This window comes from Taudactylus pleione, unplaced genomic scaffold (assembly GCF_031769625.1).
Source record: "Taudactylus pleione unplaced genomic scaffold, aTauple2 ptg001351l, whole genome shotgun sequence".
NCBI lineage: Eukaryota > Metazoa > Chordata > Amphibia > Anura > Myobatrachidae > Taudactylus > Taudactylus pleione.
Window position 1 is genome coordinate 1,699,097 of NW_028285751.1, and position 24,349 is coordinate 1,723,445.

General features: G+C 45.4%; 1 protein-coding gene across 1 annotated transcript in view; it reads left to right on the forward strand.

The window, feature by feature from the left end:
• The window catches only part of RECQL4 (RecQ like helicase 4), a 324,140-nt gene that overhangs the window by 288,382 nt on the left and 11,409 nt on the right, over positions 1-24,349 (forward strand). Inside the window, exons 22-23 of the mRNA XM_088463386.1 lie at positions 12,114-12,300; positions 14,119-14,272. Coding sequence (XP_088319512.1) covers positions 12,114-12,300; positions 14,119-14,272 — 341 coding nt within the window. The remainder of the gene's footprint in view (positions 1-12,113; positions 12,301-14,118; positions 14,273-24,349) is intronic.

Here is a 24,349-nt window from a genome sequence, read left to right on the forward strand (position 1 = left end):
GCTCTTGAAGTCCTCCAAATTGTACAGTGTGAACCTCTGTTGTACATCCAGGGTATGGACAGCAAAAAAGTTCCAAAATGTTAGGTTATATCTGGAAAGTTGGTCCAGGGTGGCTGCAACGCGTTTCGCTGTGTGTATAGTCACTTGGCAGATGAAGGAGATATTCTGGTGCTCTCCTTGGTGGTCTGCTAACGCATTTCGCTGTACCAAATGACCGCTTTTTCAAAGGTATATGTCATTTGGTAGAGCAAAGCAACATACAAGAAATCCTGGATGAACTTTCCGGATATAACCTAACTTTGGGATCATCAACTTTTTTGCTGTCCATACCCTATCGGTATGAGGATCTGGTAATTATACTCAGGACAGTTGAATGGTAAATTGGTGCAAGTATACTGTCATCTGGTTATTACATACTGGACAGTTTCACTTTTAAATATCCAAGTTACATTATTGCCTTATGGGTAAACCCAATATCCGGAAGTAATATAGGAACAGGGATTGTGTTGATGTGGTCTTATATTAGGTGTATACATTGGCTTGCTATTATTTTATTATAATTGTCTTTTATTGATTACAGTGAATATATTCTATTAAAGTAACCTATATGGTTTATGCAATTTTAAACAATTGTTTGTGAATACATATCATCAAAGCGCTATTTCTTTGTTTATTGTATGTTTATTCATGTATGGGCCTGACTAGCCCTTATTCAGTAGCAGCTTGGAATAAACAACCCACCTCAGTGCCTGTATCCATTACTGTATATTGGTATTTCATTTCTGCAGGTAACCATTGCCTTTCTACAAACGCACGTTTGGCTGATCAAATGGAAAAAGTCTTCCTGGACCCCTTCTCAAAGAATGGTACATTTGGGAGCCATCCTGGACTCTCAGGTTCAGAGAATCTTCCTAACCGCAGACGAGATCTCAATACTACATCACTGAGTGCGCAGACTGCTCTACAGTCGCCGAGTGTCAATTCACTCTGCAATGCAGACCTTTGGGATCAATGGTGTCCACTTTCGACATGGTGGAGTTCGCTCAGTTTCACTCCAGACCCTTACAACACCTGATCCTCTCCAGTTGGAACAGGCTATCAGATCCCAGACGATGGGCCTCCCCCTGCCTGGAGGTTCGCCTGTCCCTAGCCTGGTGGCTACAGACATCCCATTTAGACAAGGGTCGCTCCTTTTGGATCCCGGACTGGGCTCTCCTCACCACAGACGCAAGCCTCCGAGGGTGGAGCGCAGTGACCGGCCAGCACTCCTTTCGGGGCCTCTGGACCCCAGCCGATGCAGTTTTACCAATCAACATCCTGGAACTTCCAGCCATCTGCAGAGCTCTCACTCTGGCTCAGAATATTTTTCTGGGCAGGCCAGTACAAGTACAGTCCGACAACGCCATGGCAGTGGCCTACCTCAATCACCAAGGAGACACTTGAAGTTGGTTAGCAAAGGCAGAAGTGTCCCACATTCTCACATGGACTGAACACCATCTCCCAGCCATCTCCTCAGTATTCATCCCAGGAATTCTCAATTGGGAACGGATTTCCTCAGCCATCACGACGTGCATGCAGGAGAGTGGTCTCTACATCCAGAAGTCTTTCTGCTCCTGGTGGACAAAAGGGGTCTACCTGACGTGGATCTCATGGCCTCCAGACACAACCACAAACTTCCAGTGTATGGAGCCAGGACAAGGGACCCCAATGCGGCCTTCGTGGATGCATTATCTGCGAAGTGAACCTTTTATTTGGTGTATCTTTTCCCTCCAATATCCTTGATTCCTCGATTTCTTCAAAAGTTCAAGCAGGAAGGGGGCACAGTCCTGTTGTTAATAGCTCCGGCTTGGCCCAGATGCCATTGGTACTCCGATCTTCAAAGTCTCTCCATAGACGTTCCTCTTCAACTTCCTCTACGAGTAGACCTGTTGTCTCGGTGTTATGAACTCCAGTGACCGCTCCTAGTAAGCCATCTAGAACTCGGGCTTTCGAGGTTTTCCGCCACTAAAAACTGCCCGTTGTTCCCTTACAGATTAGTAGCTCACCGGTACTTAGGCAGCTGCCTGGACTTGCTACTCGAAGTAGTAGCAGCTTACAGGAGTGTTGGTTGGAATCCTGTGATGAGGGAAAGAGTTAGAACAGGAAGAGTCAATGGTGTAGCTTAGAGAGGTGCGTCTTCAGTGCCGATAGTAGAAAGCTGATTGAGTGCTGCGGCTTTGTGTGCCGATGGTGCGGCCAACGTGCCATTGATGCGGCAAATGTGCCAATGGTGCGGCTTGTGTGCTGATGGTGCGGCAATAGCCAATGGTAGAAAGTTGGTAGTTGATGCTATGGCTTTGGGAGCCGATGGTGCTGCAAATATGCCGATGGTAGAAAGTTGGTAGTAGGTGCTGCGGCTTCGAGAGCCGATGGCAGCACGGTAGTATTCTTGCGGCTAGGAAGCCGTAGAAGAAGCTGGAGAGCCAGAGACGGCGCGGAAACTGCTAGTGCGGCAAAGGTGCAAATGATGCGGCAATAGCCAATGGTAGAAAGTTGGTGGTAGGTGCTGCGGCTTTGAGAGCCGATGGCAGCACGGTTGTATTGGTGCGGCTAGGAAGCCATAGGAGAAGCTGGAGAGCTGGAAGTGCACTGAAGCTGCCGGTGCGGCTAAGGTGCCAATGGTGCGCCAAGAGCCGATGGTAGAGAGTTGGTAGTGGGTGCTGCGGCTTTGAGAACCGATGGCAGCACGGTGGTATAGGTGCGGCTAGGAAACCGTAGTAGAAGCTGGAGAGCTGGAGACAGCACGGAAGCCACTACGGGAAAACCAGAATCTTCACCACAAGGTGGAACAGAATGCTGACCAATGCAGCCGTGCCGAGGGAGCCCGCAGGAACGCTATAGTCAATGAGGCGGCAAAAGGCCATTGTGTACAAATAGGAGGGCCATCCAATCACGCAGTGCTAAGGATAGCACGTGATGTCCTGAGGCGTGCCAATCGCCTAGGAACCGAAACAACATCATCCAGGGAAGGTGAACTGCTCGAGAGAGACAGGTCGTGACCGCGACTTGTAACACAGGGTCCATATCTACATCCGGATTTAGCCCGTCTGTCTTTAACGGCTTGGCTCTTGAGACATCCCTCCTATTGGCTAAGGGATTTTCCAGCTCTGTGGTCCAGACCATTCTCAGAGCACGTAAACCGGCCTCAGCCAGAATTTATCACCGAATATGGCATACATATTTCCAGTGGTGTGCTCCTAAAAACTATGGCCTTCAAGTTTTTAAGGTTTCTAGAATACTTGCCTTTCTGAAGGCTGGATTGGATCTAGGCCTCCACCTAACAACATTGAAAGTACACACCTCTGCTTTGTCCATCTGGTTCCTGTGCAGAATTTCTCCTCTACCGGATGTTCACACCTTCCTGCATGGTGTTCTACGTATACCACCTCATTTTCTCTCCTGTGGCTCCATGGGATTTGTCTGGTGCTCCACGCATTTCAGGAACCTCCATTCGAACCCCTGGCATCAGTGAATATCAAGTGGCTCACTGCGAAGACTCGGTTTCATCTGGCTATACAGTAGCATCTGCCCATAGGGTATCGGATTTAGGGACGCTTTGGTAAAAACAGCAAACAGGCAAAAAAAAGGAGAAAAAAAAATTAAAAATCCCTATATTCGGCTAAAATTGTGGGGATTTCTTTCAGAATCCTTTGGACACCCAACCTACTTTGGCGAAAAACTACCACGCAATTTTGGGGTGAAAAAAAAAAATCATTGAAATTTGATTTTTTTTCCCCCCCCCAGGAAATTACTGGCCCACGTATCTTAAAATGGGTGCAAGTATATTTTTGTGTTGTAAAAACGCAATTTTAAAAACCGTTAATTTGTCACATTTTTAAGCCAAAAATGGGGATTTTGCATTTTTTTCTCTCCTGGTCTTGGATGGAGAAAACATTTCTCCAGTTTTTTTTCTAAATTTTCGCCTGTTTGCAGTCTTCGCTGTTCTTTTGTGTGCAAAATTTTTTATGGCAAAAAACTGACATTTTTGCTGCTAATTGAATTATGGCCCTAAGTGGAGGGTTAAGTTTAGGCTACAGGAGGGGAGATTAGGGTTAGGCACTAGGGGAAGGGTTATAGGATTAGGCTGTGAGTTGGGGAGGTTAGGGTTAGGCAGTAGGGGGTGGGTTAGGATTAGTCTGCGGGTGGGCTGGTTAGGGTTCGGCATCGGGGGGAGATTAGGATAAGATATATACTCAATGCCAGAAGAGCCGCTTAATCCCCTGGAACTCATCATAACCTGTCAGACCTGGAAGAAACAGTTGTAGCCTCCATCCCCGCTGTAACAACTAAGTCACCACTACACCATCAGGGTCTTTTTACCAACATTCTAATCATGTCAACATTTCATCAGTGTATGGTCAGTTTCGTCACTATGACCAGGGTAACATTCTCATTATGATGAATGTTGGCAAAATATGCCAAAAACACTTTCTGTCTTGATGCACTAAAATAACTTTAATATTCCCCACACCCCAAGTCACAGCAATCACCTCTGGTATGCTCATCCAGAAACACAACTCTCAGGCGCAATGTTCTGCAGAAGCGTGATGGGATCCCTAGTCCAGCAGCCTAATCACTCCAAGGCCTGGACGACTTCCCATCTGTACAATCCTGTAATATAATCCATCTGGCAGGAGACAAATCTCCACTCTCCAGTATCGAATGGTAGGAGCCTAAATGCTGCCCCCCATAGGATTGTTACACAGTACTCAGTCCCATCCCCCTCCTGTCCTGTCCTGTCATTTTAAGACATCTCAATTCCCATTGGATGTTGGGCTACGCCCCTGTTTCCCAACTGTGCATTCTGCATCATAAGCTTTCGGGACAAGATCTGTATCAGTCCCTTTGTCTGCCTCTCGCACTGATATCCCAATTATCAATCGGTTACCTCACAACTGGCCTCTCCAGTGCATTCAAACTGGTTACAAAGCTTTACACGGGATAATGAGTCTTACAGTGTCATTTGGTAACCAGCATCTGTGTATAGGATATGGACCATAAGAATAAGTGGGATTTTCTTCTTCAGGGTCCATAGGAAGATCCACAGGGATACCATGGGGTGTGTGTAGTTGGAGTTATCCAGGCACCAAACAGTTAAGCTTTACAGTAGTTCCCAGAATGCCTTGGTCCTCCTCCACATATACCCCGCCCCCAGCCACAGGCAGACCATTTTTAGTTTGGTGCTGGACAGGATCAGTCGCACCTTTGATAACAGGGGGGACTGCTTTAGCTGTCCCAAGCTTTAATTTTATGAGTTATTTTATTTTACTACAGAGCAAGCAGCAGTAGGCATCCTAATGGACGCAAGTGCTGCTGCTCCATCTACCTCTGTTGGCGCCGCAACATAGGGAACTGGTCCAGTGATTTCGGTGGGCGGCCGTGGGACTCCGCTAGCGGCACCACTGGGGACCCAGGACTGCAGCCGGGCAGTGGAGACGCAGATATGTGGCAGTCCTTAACTCCGGTGGTGGAGACCGGCTAGTGGGCGCTGCAGTGGGGCGACCGGTTTGTCCACTCCCCCACTAGACCACTGGGGCAAGTTAGACTGGCGCCGCCTATTTTTTACAAGGCCAGCGCACCCGAGGGTTAATGCAGCACAGGGGAGGTAGACTCTCCCCTGGCAGCCCGTCCCTCATTAAGATGCATCTGAGCTGCTCCTACTCCCTATACGAGATGCTCAGTAACCATTATTCATTGCTCTGCTGAAGCTGCTGGTCCAGTCTCCCTGTATACCTCTCCCCAGGGGCCAGGTTATACAGCGCTCAATCCTACCAACCTATGTGCTTGTAATTCTATTTATATGCATTGTATGTGACTTGTGCCAGCTCTGCTCTGCTGTGGTGTTATACTGTAACTTTCTTACTGTCACTTATTCCTATCACTGCTGTTTCTCCTTAACGCTCAACTAGCAGGTGTCTAGGGGTTCTATAGTACTTCACATTTACTTGTACTTCTGAAGGCTGTCACTTTGCATTGTTAGCTTTACACTTAATGTGTGTTATTTACTGCCTATGTCTTCTGAAGATGAGGATAAACAGGAGGCTGAGGCCCCTGTGCTGATTACATGCAAATCCTGTCTTGGGGGCTTGTCCCTTCAGGATTCCATACAGGATGGTTTATTTACTAATTGTTATAGATTTACTAACCAGCCCACATTTCCAGCCCCGGTATATGAGCCAACCTGGGTGTCCTCCTTATCCCAGGTTATGACGCAGCTAGCGGATCGTTTATTAACCATGGGGTACGCACAGCTGTTAAAACCTACAATGTCTGTACCCCCTATTCAGTCTTTTTGGATGGATGTTTATGCCCATCAGAATATGGCTCAAACGTCTGCCACCTCTCAGCAAAAGTTACAGGCGGGCAGACCATTAGCCACCAAAGCACATAGGCTGACTGTATTATCCTCTCAGTCCACCCAGCTTTCGGATTCGGACGCATCATCTGAGGAGGCAGATGACGCACAAGGTTCTCTCTCCGAGTCAACTCGAGTGAGGAGCACCATCATTCAGCAGTGGATGTTCCTGCTTTAGTGAGGGCGGTTAAATCAATCCTGAATATAGAGGATGATGAGCCAGCCCCTAAACCTAAAACCCCGTTGTTTAAACGTCAGAAGGTGGGTAAGGCTGAATTCCCTCGATCAGAACAGCTCACTGAGCTCATGGGGGAAGCTTGGGGTACTCCTGGCAAGCGATTCCAGGTCCCAGAGAGAATAGCATCCCTCTCCCTACTATGGAGTGTAGTTATTGGGAAGTCCCTCCCACTGTTGATTCGCATGTGGCACACTTAGTTAGAAACTCTAATGTTTAAAGTCAATCAATCACTAGGCCCAGGCTGCGGCCTGGGTTTCTAAGGCTATCGAAGGATGGGCAGGGGCACTGGAAGAGAGCCTGCCATCAGACACTACTAGGGAATAATTGGCCTATATCTCCCATATAGGAAGTGGCCTCTTTGGGAGAAGCTGCATTGTATACTGGACCCTTTGCATCTCAGGCATCTCCGGCTTCGGTAGTTGCGCACATGGTTCTTTGGCTACTGTCCTGGAAGGGGGACCTGGGATCCAAGAAGGCACTTGAATCCTTACCCTTCTCTGGAGACAGGCTGTTCACGAAGAATTGTACAAGATTGTGGATACAGTGGCAGCCTCTAAATCTGCCTTCATCGGCAACTGCCTCTAAGCCTAGGCTGTCCTGTTATCGGTCCTTTCGCCCCAGGGTAAGGCAAGAGGACAGTCTTTTCCCAGGCAGTATAAGACCACCAAGCCGCGAGTCAAGCAGCCTTCGTCGGCCAGACGTCCAGATTCTAAGCCTGGCAACAAGCCTTCACCCTGATGGGGCGGGCCTCCTCCTGGGGTATCCTAGGGTGGGAGGCCGACTTCTATATGCCGATTCTTGGCGTCAAACAACAGACACCTGGGTCCGAGAAGTGGTCTCTCATGGGTACGCCCTCACTTTTGTTGAGGCGTCCTCCACAGCAAATTATTTGTACAGGTCCCCCATCATTCCCTATCAAAACCCTGGCCCTTCAGGGGGCTATTCACTCTGTGCTGCGTTCAGGGGTGATAATACTGGTTCCTTCGGGTCAGAGAGGAATATGTTTTTATTCTACCTCTTTTTGATTCAAAAGCCGAATGGGTCTCATCAGCCTATTCTGAATCTCAGATCCCTCAACAGGTTTATCAGAGTGCCCAAGTTCCGTATGGAAACTTTACGATCAATTGTCCTTGCAATGGAGCCTGGGGATTACATGGTTTCTTTGGACATTCAGGATGCATACCTGCATGTACCTATTACTCAAACCCACCAGCGGTTCCTACGATTTGCTGATCTGCAGCAGCATTCAACAGCCCCTCAGGTCTTTACCAAAATAATGGCAGTTATGGCAGCACACCTCAGGTGCCAGGGAGTCAGAATCCTGCCATACCTAGATGACCTCTTAATCTTGGCAGACTCACCAGTTGTGTTACAATGCCATCTCCAGCTGACCGTGGACTGTCTGCAAACACACAGCTGGATTATCAATTGGAAAAAGTCCTCCCTATCTCCAACACAGCGGATTATATATCTGGGGGCATTCCTGGATTCTCTAATACAGACAATCTTTTTGCCAGCAGACAAGATTTTGACACTACACTTGCGTGTGTGCACCTTGCTCCTCAATCGGAGAGTATCCATTCACTCAATAATGCAGGTCCTGGGATCCATGGTGTCCACCTTCGATATGGTGGAATATGCCCAGTTCCACTCCAGGCCTCTGCAGCAACTGATTCTCCCGGTGGAACGGACAGTATAATCTGATCCGATTCTCATCTCCGGAGGTTCGGCTTTCCCTCCCATGGTGGGTACAGACGTCCCATCTAGACAAGGGTCGCCCCTTCTGGATTCCAGATTGGGAACTTCTCACAACAGATGCCAAACTTTGTGAATGGGGTGCGGTAGTCGGTCATTATGAAAGTCGCTTGCCCATAAACATTCTGGAGCTTCGAGCAGTGTGCAGAGCACTCACTAAGGCGCAGGATCTCCTCCACAGCAGGCCGGTCCAGATCCAGTCCGATAACGCAACTGCAGTAGCGTACCTCAACCATCAGGGAGGCACGCAAAGTCGGGCAGCCATGTGGGAAGTGGCAAACATTCTGTTCTTGGCCGAAGGTCATCTCTCAGCAATCTCTGCAGTGTTCATTCCAGGAGTCCTCAACTGGGAAGCGGACTGCCTAAGCCGTCAAGACATACATGCCGGAGAATGGACTCTCCACCCAGATGTCTTTCAACTTTTGGTGGAAAAATGGGGCCTGCCAGACGTAGACCTCATGGCCTCATGTCACAACCACAAGGTCCCCAGGTATGGGTCCAGTACCAGAGACCCCTCAGCCGCCTTTGTGGACGCTCTGCCAGCGAGGTGGGACTTCAATCTCGCACACCTTTTTTCCTCCGATCTCCCTACTCCCAAGGGTGCTTCGAAAATTCAAGCAAGAAGGCGGCACGGTGATACTAACAGCCCGAGCCTGGCCCAGGTGACATTAGTTCACTGACCTACGGAGTCTCTCCATAGACACTCCATTTACACTTCCTCTATGGCAGGACCTGTTGACGCTGGGCCCTTGCCTGCACCCGGACCTACCTCGTCTGTCTTTGTCGGCATGGCTCTTGAGTCTTCCCTCTTAAGAGCCAAGAGTTTCTCTCACTCTGTGGTCCAGACGATGCACAGGGTGCATAAGCCTGCCTCAGCCCGCATCTATTACAGAGTTTGGATTCTTACTTTCAATAGTGCTCTCCCAGAGGCTATGACCCTACAGTTATTAGGGTCTCCCAGGTGCTTGGTTTTCTCCAGGCTGGGTTAGACCTTGGTCTCTGCCTGGCCTCCCTTAGAGATCAGGTGTCTGCTCTGTCAATCTGGTTCAAGTGAAGGATTGCTCCCCTGCCTGATGTGAGAACATTCTTCCAGTGTGTCCTCCGCATTCAACCTCCTCTTTGTCCTTCCGGTGGCTCTGTGGGATTTGTCCTTGGTTTTCAGGGCTCTACAGGCTCCTACATTTGAACCTCTGGACTCAGTAGACCTGAAGTGGTTGACAGCAAAGACGCTCTTTCTCTATGCTATTTCCTCTTCCCGCAGGGCATCTGATTTTAGCAGTGCTCTCCTGTTGCTCCCCATTTTTGAGCTTTCATCCGGACAGAGCTGTCCTCCGTGCCAGGGATGGGATGGGTTGGGATGAATGAAGAGATTGTAGTTCCTGCCTTCCAGTCCTTTGATCTATCTGCAGGTGAAGCTTCCTTGGATGTGGTTTGTGCTCTTCGGATCTACGTGGATCGTACTAGTTCCTTGAGGAAATCAGATTCTCTTTTTGTAGTGTATGGCTTTCACAAGCGAGGCTGGCTAGCTAACAAACAGACTCTGGCTCGATAGCTCCTCATGAAAATCTCTCAGGCCTACACGCAAGCTAATCTTCCTGTTCCAAACAAGGTTACAGCTCATTCTACTCGGTTTGTGGGACTCCTTTGGGTGGTTAGATGTGGAGCTTCTGCTGAACAATTGTGCAAGGCGGCCACGTGGTCTTCCATCCACGTCTTTCTCAGGTTCTACGTCTTTGATACCTCTACCTCTCAGGATGCTTCCTTTGGGCGTCGCATTCTCCTTCTGCTCAGGAGCGTCCCCACCTTTAGGGAAACTGCTATGGGACATCCCCATGGTTTCCCTGTGGATCCCCCTATGGACCCTAAAAAAGAAATTAAGAGTTATGGTAGACTTACCTTTGTTAACTCTATTTCTTCAAAGTCCATGGGGCGCCCACCCTGACACACCTGGCCTCAATGGGTTTTTTTCTCTCTTGATCACTTCATTTCCTTCTGTCAGGACACAGCGCCCCAGCCTGCGCTCAGATACGCCAACCTGACTCAGGTGGGTGGTTGTGAGGTGGGTTTTACTCGAGCTGCCACCACGAAGAGTATTAGAATAGCGCTCTTGCAATCACCAGACACTTAAATCACACTTCAATTCACAATTAATAAATAAATGTAGCATGGGCCTCTCCAGGCCGTGACTTCATAGAGCACAGACATAACGCTGATAAATATTTAGGATTTATTGAGAAGATATCTCCAGGGTTAAATTACAAGGAAAACATGTGAATAAACAAGACTTGCAGAGATAAATGCACAGATATAATACAGAGATAAATGCACAGATATAATACAGAGATAAATGCACAGATATAATACAGATATAAATGCACAGATATAATACAGATATAAATGCACAGATATAATACAGAGATAAATGCACAGATATAATACAGAGATAAATGCACAGATATAATACAGAGATAAATGCACAGATATAATACAGATATAAATGCACATATATAATACAGATATAAATGCACAGATTGATTTCAAATAAAAGAAAATGATAAAAAGTCAGAATCCTAAGTTATCTTACTCTGAGATCTTAGGGGATCTGTGTGGAGGGAGACCACCATAGACCGCAGATGGGGGAGCACTCCTAGCACCTAGCTACTCCCTTGTAGAGTGAACCCCCAGCAGTGTGGGCTGCTGGTCCTTATAGTCCCACGACTCCTCTCTCTTCCCCACCCATTCCAGGCTCAAAAAGGACTGTCCTTTGTTCCCCCCCCGGGTCTGTGTAGATGTAAATGGGCACAGCTACAAGAACCTATGTGTCATATATCTCCATCAGTTCAAAAGGCATTTTATTGTAGGAAGACTGATAAGCTAAGGTGGAGAAATGACCCTCTAGCAGCCGGTGTGTCTGTGTGTATTACTTGCACAATGGCCACCTATGGTGAAGAGCAAACATTACTTCCATGAAGCTTTTGTCTTCAAAGACTAGATAGCACCTGGCCACTTGGTCCTGAGTAGCTGATATAGACACAGATATGACATACTGTACAAATTCATAGCAAGCAGACATTCCTGACATATATATTTTAGGGGAACTATAATAATACTCATCATTCTCACGGGCAGGTTGTTGCTCATACTAGCATGAGCACACACTACCCAGGGCACACAGAATACATACAGTCATGCCACGTGGCTTTGAGGAATCGCTGTACCCCATGGCGATGGTCACACCTTAATTTTCTTGAAAGTAATGTTCTTCCTTCTCCTCTTTCCTGCTCCTGCCTTGGGCCTGTTTACAAAACTGTCTGCCTGTGGCTGGGGGCGGAGTGTATGTGGAGGAGGACCGAGGCATCCTGGGAGATAAAGCTTAACTGTTTGGTGCCTGGATCACTCCAACCACACACACACCCCATGGTATCCCTATGGATCCTATGGACTTCAAAGAAATAGAGTTAACAAAGGTAAGTCTACCATAACTCTTAATATCACAATAATGAAAGGAAGGGCTATAGCCAGTTTTTGTTGCACCACACACATCTGAGAAATGTATGCGTTTGTGAGGTAGTGCTCACAGCAGGACCTGTCTTAGTAATACGGTGTATAATGGAGGGGGTCATTTACTTTGTGAAGATTGATGAGGGACTGTGGATTTCAGGGATCGATACAGTATTTATTCAGTGGTTATCTTACAAATGTTGCTTATGTTTTTGTTTGAATTAGGTTTTCGAGGTACAGGCAGAAGCGGGGTGGTAGTAGAGTTCAGTAAGCTGGCGTTTCACTTCCATTCATATGGGGATCTGACAGATGAGGAATTAGAAGAAGTGTGTGATTTCCTCTACCACAAAGTGACTTCACGAGAGGCGACAGCACTGCGACAGCTACAGACCTGTTACAGAGTGTTCCAGAGGTGTGTAATATCATTATAATGACTATTACAGTGTTCCAGAGGTGTGTAATATCATTATAATGACTATTAGTGTGTTCCAGAGGTGTGTAATATCATTATAATGACTGTTACAGAGTGTTCCAGAGGTGTGTAATATCATTATAATGACTGTTACAGAGTGTTCCAGAGGTGTGTAATATCATTATAATGACTGTTACAGAGTGTTCCAGAGGTGTGTAATATCATTATAATGACTGTTACAGAGTGTTCCAGAGGTGTGTAATATCATTATAATGTCTGTTACAGAGTGTTCCAGAGGTGTGTAATATCATTATAATGTCTGTTACAGAGTGTTCCAGAGGTGTGTAATATTATTATGTCTGCTACAGAGTATTCCAGAAGTGTGTAGTATCATTATGACTATTACAGTGTTCCAGAGGTGTGTAATATCATTATAATGTCTGTTACAGAGTGTTCCAGAGGTGTGTAATATCATTATAATGACTATTAGTGTGTTCCAGAGGTGTGTAATATCATTATAATGACTGTTCCAGAGGTGTGTAATATCATTGTCTGTTACAGTGTATTCCAGAGGTGTGTAATATCATTATAATGACTGTTACAGTGTATTCAAGAGGTGTGTAATATCATTATAATGACTGTTAGTGTATTCCAGAGGTGTGTAATATCATTATTATGTCTGTTACAGAGTGTTACAGAGGTGTGTAATATTATTATAATGTCTGTTAGTGTTCCAGAGGTGTATAATATCATTATAATGACTATTACAGTGTTTCAGAGGTGTGTAATATCATTATAATGTCTGTTACAGAGTGTTCCAGAGGTGTATAATATCATTATAATGACTGTTAGTGTTCCAGAGGTGTGTAATATCATTATAATGTCTGTTACAGAGTGTTCCAGAGGTGTGTAATATCATTATAATGTCTGTTACAGTGTTCCAGAGGTGTGTAATATCATTATAATGACTATTACAGTGTTCCAGAGGTGTGTAATATCATTATAATGTTCCAGAGATGTGTAATATCATTATAATGACTACTACAGTGTTCCAGAGGTGTGTAATGTCATTATGTCTGTTCTAGAGTGTTCCAGAGGTGTGTAATATTATAATGTTACAGAGTGTTCCAGAGGTGTGTAATATCATTATAATGACTGTTAGTGTTCCAGAGGTGTGTAATATCATTATAATGACTATTACAGTGTTCCAGAGGTGTGTAATATTATTATAATGTCTGTTAGTGTTCCAGAGGTGTGTAATATCATTATGTCTGTTCCAGAGTGTTCCAGAGGTGTGTAATATCATTATAATGACTATTAGTGTGTTCCAGAGGTGTGTAATATCATTATAATGACTGTTCCAGAGTGTTCCAGAGGTGTGTAATATCATTGTCTGTTACAGTGTATTCCAGAGGTGTGTAATATCATTATAATGACTGTTACAGTGTATTCAAGAGGTGTGTAATATCATTATAATGACTGTTAGTGTGTTCCAGAGGTGTGTAATATCACTATTATGTCTGTTACAGAGTGTTCCAGAGGTGTGTAATATTATTATAATGTCTGTTAGTGTTCCAGAGGTGTGTAATATCATTATGTCTGTTACAGAGTGTTCCAGAGGTGTGTAATATTATTATAATGTCTGTTAGAGTGTTCCAGAGGTGTGTACCCCACTCACACTGTTTATATGAGGTTCTGTGTATATAAAGGTTTATTTAAAAGTGATAGGCACCATAAAACAATAAGCGTACCACAACTCAAAAGTAAACATTATTGAAGCAACATTCACTTGACTTATATGTTCTCGTTGTGTAACAGTGTGACGTACAGGAGCAGCGCTGCTTGTGCAGAACAGGTGAATGCAGAGCGCAGTGCACAGCTGAAGTCCTTGATTCTGGAGTATTTTTCGGGAACTAACCCACTGGGGGCTAATGAAGAGGATGATCTAGTGGAGGAGCTGAGTTTTGTGAAGGTAAGAAACATTTGAAGCATGTAATATGATGTAATGACATGGAGGAAGTATGTAATATGATGTCATGACATGGAGAGAGCATGTAATGTGAAGTAATGACATGGAGGGAGCATGTAATGTGATGTAATGACATGGAGGAAGTATGTAATATGATGTAATGACATGGAGAGAGCATGTAATATGATGTAATGACATGGAGGGAGCATGTAATATGATGTAATGACATGGAGGGATCATGTAATATGATGTAATGACATGGAGGGAGCATGTAATATGATGTAATGACATGGAGGGAGCATGTAATATGATGTAATGACATGGAGGGAGCATGTAATGTGATGTAATGACATGGAGGGAGTATGTAATGTGATGTAATGACATGGAGAGAGCATGTAATATGATGTAATGACATGGAGGGAGCATGTAATATGATGTAATGACATGGAGGGAGCATGTAATATGATGTAATGACATGGAGGGAGCATGTAATATGATGTAATGACATGGAGGGAGCATGTAATGTGATGTAATGACATGGAGGGAGTATGTAATATGATGTAATGACATGGAGGGAGCATGTAATATGATGTAATGACATGGAGGGAGCATGTAATATGATGTAATGACATGGAGGAAGTATGTAATATGATGTCATGACATGGAGAGAGCATGTAATGTGAAGTCATGACATGGAGAGAGCATGTAATGTGAAGTAATGACATGGAGGGAGCATGTAATGTGATGTAATGACATGGAGGAAGTATGTAATATGATGTAATGACATGGAGAGAGCATGTAATATGATGTAATGACATGGAGGGAGCATGTAATATGATGTAATGACATGGAGGGATCATGTAATATGATGTAATGACATGGAGGGAGCATGTAATATGATGTAATGACATGGAGGGAGCATGTAATATGATGTAATGACATGGAGGGAGCATGTAATGTGATGTAATGACATGGAGGGAGTATGTAATATGATGTAATGACATGGAGGGAGCATGTAATATGATGTAATGACATGGAGGGAGTATGTAATATGATGTAATGACATGGAGGGAGCATGTAATATGATTAATGACATGGAGGAAGTATGTAATATGATGTAATGACATGGAGAGAGCATGTAATGTGAAGTAATGACATGGAGGGAGCATGTAATGTGAAGTAATGACATGGAGGGAGCATGTAATGTGAAGTAATGACATGGAGGGAGCATGTAATATGATGTAATGACATGGAGAGAGCATGTAATATGATGTAATGACATGGAGGGAGCATGTAATATGATGTAATGACATGGAGGGAGCATGTAATATGATGTAATGACATGGAGGGAGCTTACTGTGCGGCTCTTTCCCAGTTGTACGCAGCTCTGTTTAGCAGATAGAGTTTGTAATTTTTGGCTTAGCGTACGCATCTGATGATTGAAGATTGTGCCCATCTCTCTCACCTACATTTGCAGCTTTATGGGTGTAAGTGGCGAAGTATGGGAATTCCAAAATATTATAAAGGCCAGTACACACTATGTCTAGTGTGTACCGACCTCGCTAGCGATGGTATCCAGCGGGATGTCGGGAGCGAGGGAACGATGGGGGCAATGCTGCGGCAGCGCGCATCGTCAGCAACATAGCGGGTACACACCGGCCGATGTGCCCGATATGTCTTCCAATCCGCCGGATCAGACAACATATTGTCTGGTGTGTACCTGGCATAAGTGTACTCACTGTTACGGGATTGCAGGCTCGGCAGAGATGACGTTGGATGATTCTTTTGCATTAGGTGTGTGGATGGCGCAAGTGTGCGCGGATAGTGAGTACAGCTACTTTCACAAGCAGGTGGTCAGAGGGGGGTATGTTACTCAGACATTCAAAACATAGACAATATTTAGACATCCAGCATGTTGACATGGGCTATATGTTGATAATCAATGTGGAGACAGTCAAAAATGTTGACAGGTACATGATGTAGACATGGACATAATATAGACAGATTGATATGTCGACAGGGTTAAAATGTTGACAGTTAAAATGTAAACAGTGAAAATGATGTAGACGCTGCTAATTGCCGGCCTGCGTCTCAGGCGCTGCTAAAACCTGGTGGCCCAGACACCTGTGGGAACTGCCAGGTTAGGAGCAGCTAATTAGTTACATTTAAAGGAAAATTGCATGGGGACCCCCAAATCCCGGACCTCTCTGCCTGCACTGGTATTGGGAAAAACGGTGTGGGGTTCCCCCTATTTTCCAATAACCAGCACTGGGCTGAACCATCCAGGGAGGGGGTAACACTATAGCAGGGTGAGACACAGCATGGGGTCCCCTTTCCATATAGTTGACAGCCCCAAACTGACTGGGTTGTAGTAAAGCTTCAGACAGAATATCGGGAGAACCCCACGCCATTTTTTCCCCCCAATTTTCCAATACCAATCCAGGCTAAGAGGTCTTGGGCTGGTCGTGGATTTGGGTAGGGACCCAATGCATTTTTTTTCTTAAATTTAAATATTTCACTGCTCTTAGTAGCATTTAACCTGGCGGGTCTCAGATTGGCTTTTATCAACGTCTAAGATGCATGTCAGCTATTAGCCATGTTATTTTATTATGACTGGACATTTTTACTGTCTACTGTACGTACATTTTAAATGTCGATCTTATGGTTTGTCTATATATTTTTTTCGCAATTAATGTTTATTGAAAGCCATCACAAACAAAGTTCAATGATCATGCCATATCCACAAGGGAAACAGCAAAAAACACAGAATATCAAAAGAACAATAATAATCGATAGCGTAAAATTTTCAAGGAGAAAAAAAAAACATAGTAAATACACAAACAACAAAAGAGTACAGACAGTCAAAATTAGAAGAGAAAGAAAGAAAAAGCGACAAAAGAAAAAAAAAAAGAGAGAGATCCTCACTGCCAGGGAAAAGGGATAAACCTCTACACAGCAATAATAGAGAAGACGTCTGTCACATCTTCTCCTACTACCCTCACGGAACGGCCTCTTCCCGTGGTCAGATTTTTTGTATAGGATCCAGGGCTGCCACATCGCTGTGAAATCTTGATAACTATGTGGTAGAGACAATATAAGATCATTCGTAGACATGTAATGGCCACGCCGAGCACACCATTCTTTCATGTAGGGGACAGTACCAGACCTCCGATGTACCGAGATTACTGCTTTTGAGGCACTAAGTATATGACGCAACAGGGTATTCTTAGAGAGTGCCTGTGGTCTTCTTAAGAGATCCAGAAGCCAGAAGCTAGGGCAGGGTGGTACGTCCTCCTGAAGAATAACACCTGCAGTCTCTGTCACCTTATTCCAGAAGAGACGCAATAATGGGCATTCCCAGCAGATATGTAAAGGAGTACCCAAAGCCTCATTACATCTCCAGCATGAATTAGGCGCCCCAGGATACATTTTAGGTAATATGTTACGACAGCGGTACCAATGAGATATCACCTTATAATGTGTCACCAACATATTCAGAGAGCTAGAGAATGTGTTAGGAAACATTTCTGAGTAATCATCCTCTCCCACCAATCCCTGTAGATCTACTTCCCAATCCTTTGTGAATTTAGGCCTAGTGGAGAAAAGGTGATCTATAAGTAATTTATAAATAGAGGACAAAGGGTGTGAACCCACGGCGATAGGCACTAGAGGGTCCCAGGCTTAGGAGAAAGTGCTTTATCTGGAGATATTTCCATATCTTCCTATGAGGTAGATCCCATTTGGCCTGAACTAAAGAGAAACTCTTAACAACAGAAGTGTCAAGCAGTTGGCCTACAGACAGGATTCCCTGTGAGCGCCAAATAGAAAATTAATTGCGCACAAGCCCTGGAGGAAAAATCAGGTTTCCAAACAGTGGAGTTAAAGGAGAGGGGCCGGGTGAAATGAGTGGTTTGGACCAGAAACGCCACCAGCAGAACAAAGTAGGGCCTAGCAGAGGGTGGGGCGATCTTGAGAATGAATGAAGCCAGGGAAACCTAGAGGTCGAATAAGGGAGAGAGGCAGCTTCTATCACCACCCATTGTTTTCTAGCCGTTATTCTGCACCATTCCATAACCCTTTTGAGCAGAACAGCAATAAGTGGTAATAAGAATGAAAATGAGACAGTTGTAAACCCCCCAGGAGTTTTCGTCTATATAACACTTCATGCTTAAAATGTGGCCTTCGACGTAATCTCTAGTGACTCGGTGTAATTCCGTGAACCAAGAGCGCAGTATTGAAACAGGAGGAGTTTGCAGGACCCTAGGTAAAACTTTCATTTTAATTACTCCTATCCTTCCCGTCCACAAGATCCTCTTAGAGCGCAGGTTTGAAGATCTGATTTAATCTCAGTAAGTAATGGGGGGAAATTAGAGGAGAATATTTGGGAAGGGTTCCTGTGTAAAATAACCCCCAGGTATTTAATCTGTGTAGGGTGCCCCTGGAATTGTTAACCTTGCAAAGTAGCCTGATCTACAGTGAGATTCCGAGCGACTGATTTAGATAAATTCACCTTAAAATTAGAAAGGGAACCAAAGCGGTCAAATTCATTAAGAAGGTTTGGAACTGAAACCAACGGGTTAGTTACTACGGCTAGAAGGTCGTCTGCGAAAAGGGGCAACTTAAATTCACTGTCACCCTCTGATATTCCCAATATATTAGTGTTCTGCCGAATGGCCCTCGCCAAAGCCTCCATACAAAGAACAAATACTGAAGCAGATAAAGGGCAGTCCTGACCAGTACCATTCCAAATCGAAACGGGGTCCGACAATTCTCCATTAGCCCTAATACGAACCGATAGAGTGGAGTAGAGAGCTCGTATCCTCTGAATACCAATCTGACCCAGACCCAAATGTTCCAGCACACCCAGCAGAACGTTCCAATCTACCCTGTCAAAGGCTTTTTCCGCGTCTGTAGACAAGATAATAGCTGGGATCTGTTGACGTGAAGCTACATGAATTAAGTCCAGAACCTTGGTGGTAATATCCCTAGCCTCGCGGCCACCTGATCTGAATGTATAAGGCGGCTAGCCATTAGTTCGTCAAAAAGCTTCAAATCTATATTTACCAGGTATATGGGTCTGTAGCTGGAACACTGAGCCGGGTCTCTCCCTTCCTTCGGTAGGACTGTGATATGGGCGAGCAAGGATGAGCGGAAAAGGGAGAAAGATCTGATAAAACTATACTAAGCAATAACTGCAATTACTGGCGCTGTTCATTAATACATTTATTTAACTCAGGCCCTGATTCAGAGCCGGACGCTCGCTCTGAATCAGGGCGTTTTTTTTTTATTGGAGCGGCCCCCTGGCCGCTCACATAGCTGTGGGTGACCACCCACAGCTATTGCGAGCGGCCAGGATGATGGTCAAGACCATCATGACCATCGGGCTTGCGGCGAGACCCTTGAGGTAGGGTCTCGTGGCCGCAAGCCCCAGAGAGCTTCTGGCTCTAATAGAGCTGGAAGCTCTCCCACTGACATCACCGGTGATGTCATCAGAGGGGCCGCCCACAAACGGCAGGCGTTTGCATGGGAATGCCTCCGTATGTGAAGCCACCCCCACGCCACGCCTCCAAAACGGTGCGAACTGTTGATCAAAATCGACAGCCGCCCCCTTTTGGTGCGAGACCCAGAGCGACGGAGCGCCCGTCACTAGCCGGGTCTCGCACATGCGCACGTCGGAGCCGGCTCCGGCATGCGCAGTGGCCTAACATCGACCCGCTCGCGATTGGGTCTGAATCAGGCCCTCAGTCCACACTTCCTGCATGTAAATTAGGTCTGGTTAAGACCCTGGACATATAAAATCTCAAAACAAACAATATAAAAAACAACGATTACTGTGCTTGGTGTATATATACTGTATATTGCATTCAATTGGAAGAAATCTCTATAAAACCGTTTGCTCTCTATTAGTAAACAGGAGGCCATATTGGGAAAATACCATTTAATGGTTAAATAATCAAAGCACAAACAAGCGATAAAATTAAATCTAACATAAGTCAAGTCCAAGTCCTTGTTTCCCAATGCAGACATGCCGGGTATATATTGCACAGCCTTGTGTTTACATAGATGAGCGCTGGCGTCCCCGTGCTGGGGGGTGTCACCAGAGAATTTGTGGTGATAAAGCGTTACCTCTATTAGCGCAGGTTGGTGTTTCTAGTATGTACACAAATATGTTTGTAGTATGTGTACTGCTGTGGACAGGTATAACATTGGCACCACAGTGTAACAGGGATAACATTGGCACCACAGTGTAACAGGGATAACATTGGCACCACAGTGTAACAGGTATAACATTGGCACCACAGTGTAACAGGGATAACATTGGCACCACAGTGTAACAGGTATAACATTGGCACCACAGTGTAACAGGGATAACATTGGCACCACAGTGTAACAGGGATAACATTGGCACAACAGTGTAACAGGTATAACATTGGCACCACAGTGTAACAGGGATAACATTGGCACCACAGTGTAACGGGTATAACATTGGCACCACAGTGTAACAGGGATAACATTGGCACCACAGTGTAACAGGGATAACATTGGCACCACAGTGTAACGGGGATAACATTGGCACCACAGTGTAACGGGGATAACATTGGCACCACAGTGTAACAGGGATAACATTGGCACCACAGTGTAACAGGGATAACATTGGCACCACAGTGTAACAGGTATAACATTGGCACCACAGTGTAACAGGGATAACATTGGCACCACAGTGTAACGGGTATAACATTGGCACCACAGTGTAACAGGGATAACATTGGCACCACAGTGTAACAGGGATAACATTGGCACCACAGTGTAACGGGGATAACATTGGCACCACAGTGTAACGGGGATAACATTGGCACCACAGTGTAACAGGGATAACATTGGCACCACAGTGTAACGGGGATAACATTGGCACCACAGTGTAACGGGGATAACATTGGCACCACAGTGTAACAGGGATAACATTGGCACCACAGTGTAACAGGGATAACATTGGCACCACAGTGTAGCGGGTATAACATTGGCACCACAGTGTAACAGGGATAACATTGGCACCACAGTGTAACAGGGATAACATTGGCACCACAGTGTAACAGGGATAACATTGGCACCACAGTGTAGCGGGTATAACATTGGCACTGATGGGGCACATTGTTTTATTGAAACTGAAGTGTAAGAGCTACTGATAAAGGTGGGGAACGGGTGAAGGGTCTGCAGGTAGCAGGGACACAGTGCAAAGTTTTCTTCTCAGGGTCCATAGGGGATCCACAGGGATACCAGGGGTGTGTATGGTCGGAGAGGTCCGGCATCAAACAGTTAAAGCTTTAGCTCCCAGGATGCACTGGTCCTCCTCCACATATACCCCGCCCCCAGCCAGGACCGCTCTGCTTAGGCAGCCCCAAGCTTTATTTTTATGAGTTTTTATTTTATTTACCTGAGCAAGCAGCAAGGCATCCTGATGGGTGCCTGTGTGGCTGAGCCAGCTACTTCCACCAGCGCTACAACACCGGTGAGTGGTCCGATGGACCCAGGACTACGGCCGCATACACGAGAAGTACAGGTAAGGCGATTCCCCGCTTGCGCGTGTTGTGCACTCCTTGCCTCCTGCGGTGGAGACCTGCCGGAGGACGCTGCAGTGGGGCGACTGGTTCATCTGCTCCCCCATTAGACCACCGGGGTAGTTAAAAGCTGGTGTCTGGGACCATGTAGACGCCAGCGGCACCCGGCGGTTGATGCAGCAGTGGGGCGGTAAGTTCTCCCCCGGCAGCTCCTCCCCCAGCCCAGAGCGCGATCACTCACAAGAGGTTTCCCGCCTCTGAGCTGCTCCTCCGACTGTGAGATGCTTGGCAGCCATTATTCACAGCGTAGCTGAAGCTACAGGTCTCAGGAGATTCGGGTCCAGTCTCCCTGGGGCCGGGTTACACAGCGCACAAATCCTACCAGCCCTGTGAGGTGTGAGTAGTTGATTCAGTGCCCATTATAAGTATATTTATATGCATTGTATGTGACTTGTGCTATCCCTGCTGTGGTGATATACTGTCTTATACACTGTGACTGTCAGTTATATCTATCCCTGCTGTGGTGATATACTGCCTTATACACTGTGACTGTCAGTTATATCTATCCCTGCTGTGGTGATATACTGTCTTATACACTGTGACTGTCAGTTATATCTATCCCTGCTGTGGTGATATACTGTCTTATACACTGTGACTGTCAGTTATATCTATCCCTGCTGTGGTGATATACTGCCTTATACACTGTGACTGTCAGTTATATCTATCCCTGCTGTGGTGATATACTGTCTTATACACTGTGACTGTCAGTTATATCTATCCCTGCTGTGGTGATATACTGTCTTATACACTGTGACTGTCAGTGATATCTATCCCTGCTGTGGTGATATACTGCCTTATACACTGTGACTGTCAGTGATATCTATCCCTGCTGTGGTGATATACTGCCTTATACACTGTGACTGTCAGTGATATCTATCCCTGCTGTGGTGATATACTGCCTTATACACTGTGACTGTCAGTTATATCTATCCCTGCTGTGGTGATATACTGCCTTATACACTGTGACTGTCAGTGATATCTATCCCTGCTGTGGTGATATACTGCCTTATACACTGTGACTGTCAGTTATATCTATCCCTGCTGTGGTGATATACTGCCTTATACACTGTGACTGTCAGTTATATCTATCCCTGCTGTGGTGATATACTGCCTTATACACTGTGACTGTCAGTGATATCTATCCCTGCTGTGGTGATATACTGTCTTATACACTGTGACTGTCAGTGATATCTATCCCTGCTGTGGTGATATACTGCCTTATACACTGTGACTGTCAGTTATATCTATCCCTGCTGTGGTGATATACTGCCTTATACGCTGTGACTGTTAGTGATATCTATCCCTGCTGTGGAGATATACTGTCTTATACACTGTGACTGTCAGTGATATCTATCCCTGCTGTGGTGATATACTGCCTTATACACTGTGACTGTCAGTTATATCTATCCCTGCTGTGGTGATATACTGCCTTATACGCTGTGACTGTTAGTGATATCTATCCCTGCTGTGGTGATATACTGCCTTATACACTGTGACTGTCAGTGATATCTATCCCTGCTGTGGTGATATACTGTCTTATACACTGTGACTGTCAGTGATATCTATCCCTGCTGTGGTGATATACTGCCTTATACACTGTGACTGTCAGTTATATCTATCCCTGCTGTGGTGATATACTGTCTTATACTCTGTGACTGTCAGTGATATCTATCCCTGCTGTGGTGATATACTGTCTTATACACTGTGACTGTCAGTGATATCTATCCCTGCTGTGGTGATATACTGTCTTATACACTGTGACTGTCAGTGATATCTATCCCTGCTGTGGTGATATACTGTCTTACACACTGTGACTGTCAGTGATATCTATCCCTGCTGTGGTGATATACTGTCTTATACACTGTGACTGTCAGTGATATCTATCCCTGCTGTGGTGATATACTGTCTTATACACTGTGACTGTCAGTTATATCTATCCCTGCTGTGGTGATATACTGTCTTATACACTGTGACTGTCAGTGATATCTATCCCTGCTGTGGTGATATACTGTCTTATACACTGTGACTGTCAGTGATATCTATCCCTGCTGTGGTGATATACTGTCTTATACACTGTGACTGTCAGTGATATCTATCCCTGCTGTGGTGATATACTGTCTTATACACTGTGACTGTCAGTTATATCTATCCCTGCTGTGGTGATATACTGCCTTATACACTGTGACTGTCAGTTATATCTATCCCTGCTGTGGTGATATACTGTCTTATACACTGTGACTGTCAGTTATATCTATCCCTGCTGTGGTGATATACTGTCTTATACACTGTGACTGTCAGTGATATCTATCCCTGCTGTGGTGATATACTGTCTTATACGCTGTGACTGTCAGTTATATCTATCCCTGCTGTGGTGATATACTGTCTTATACGCTGTGACTGTCAGTGATATCTATCCCTGCTGTGGTGATATACTGTCTTATACGCTGTGACTGTCAGTGATATC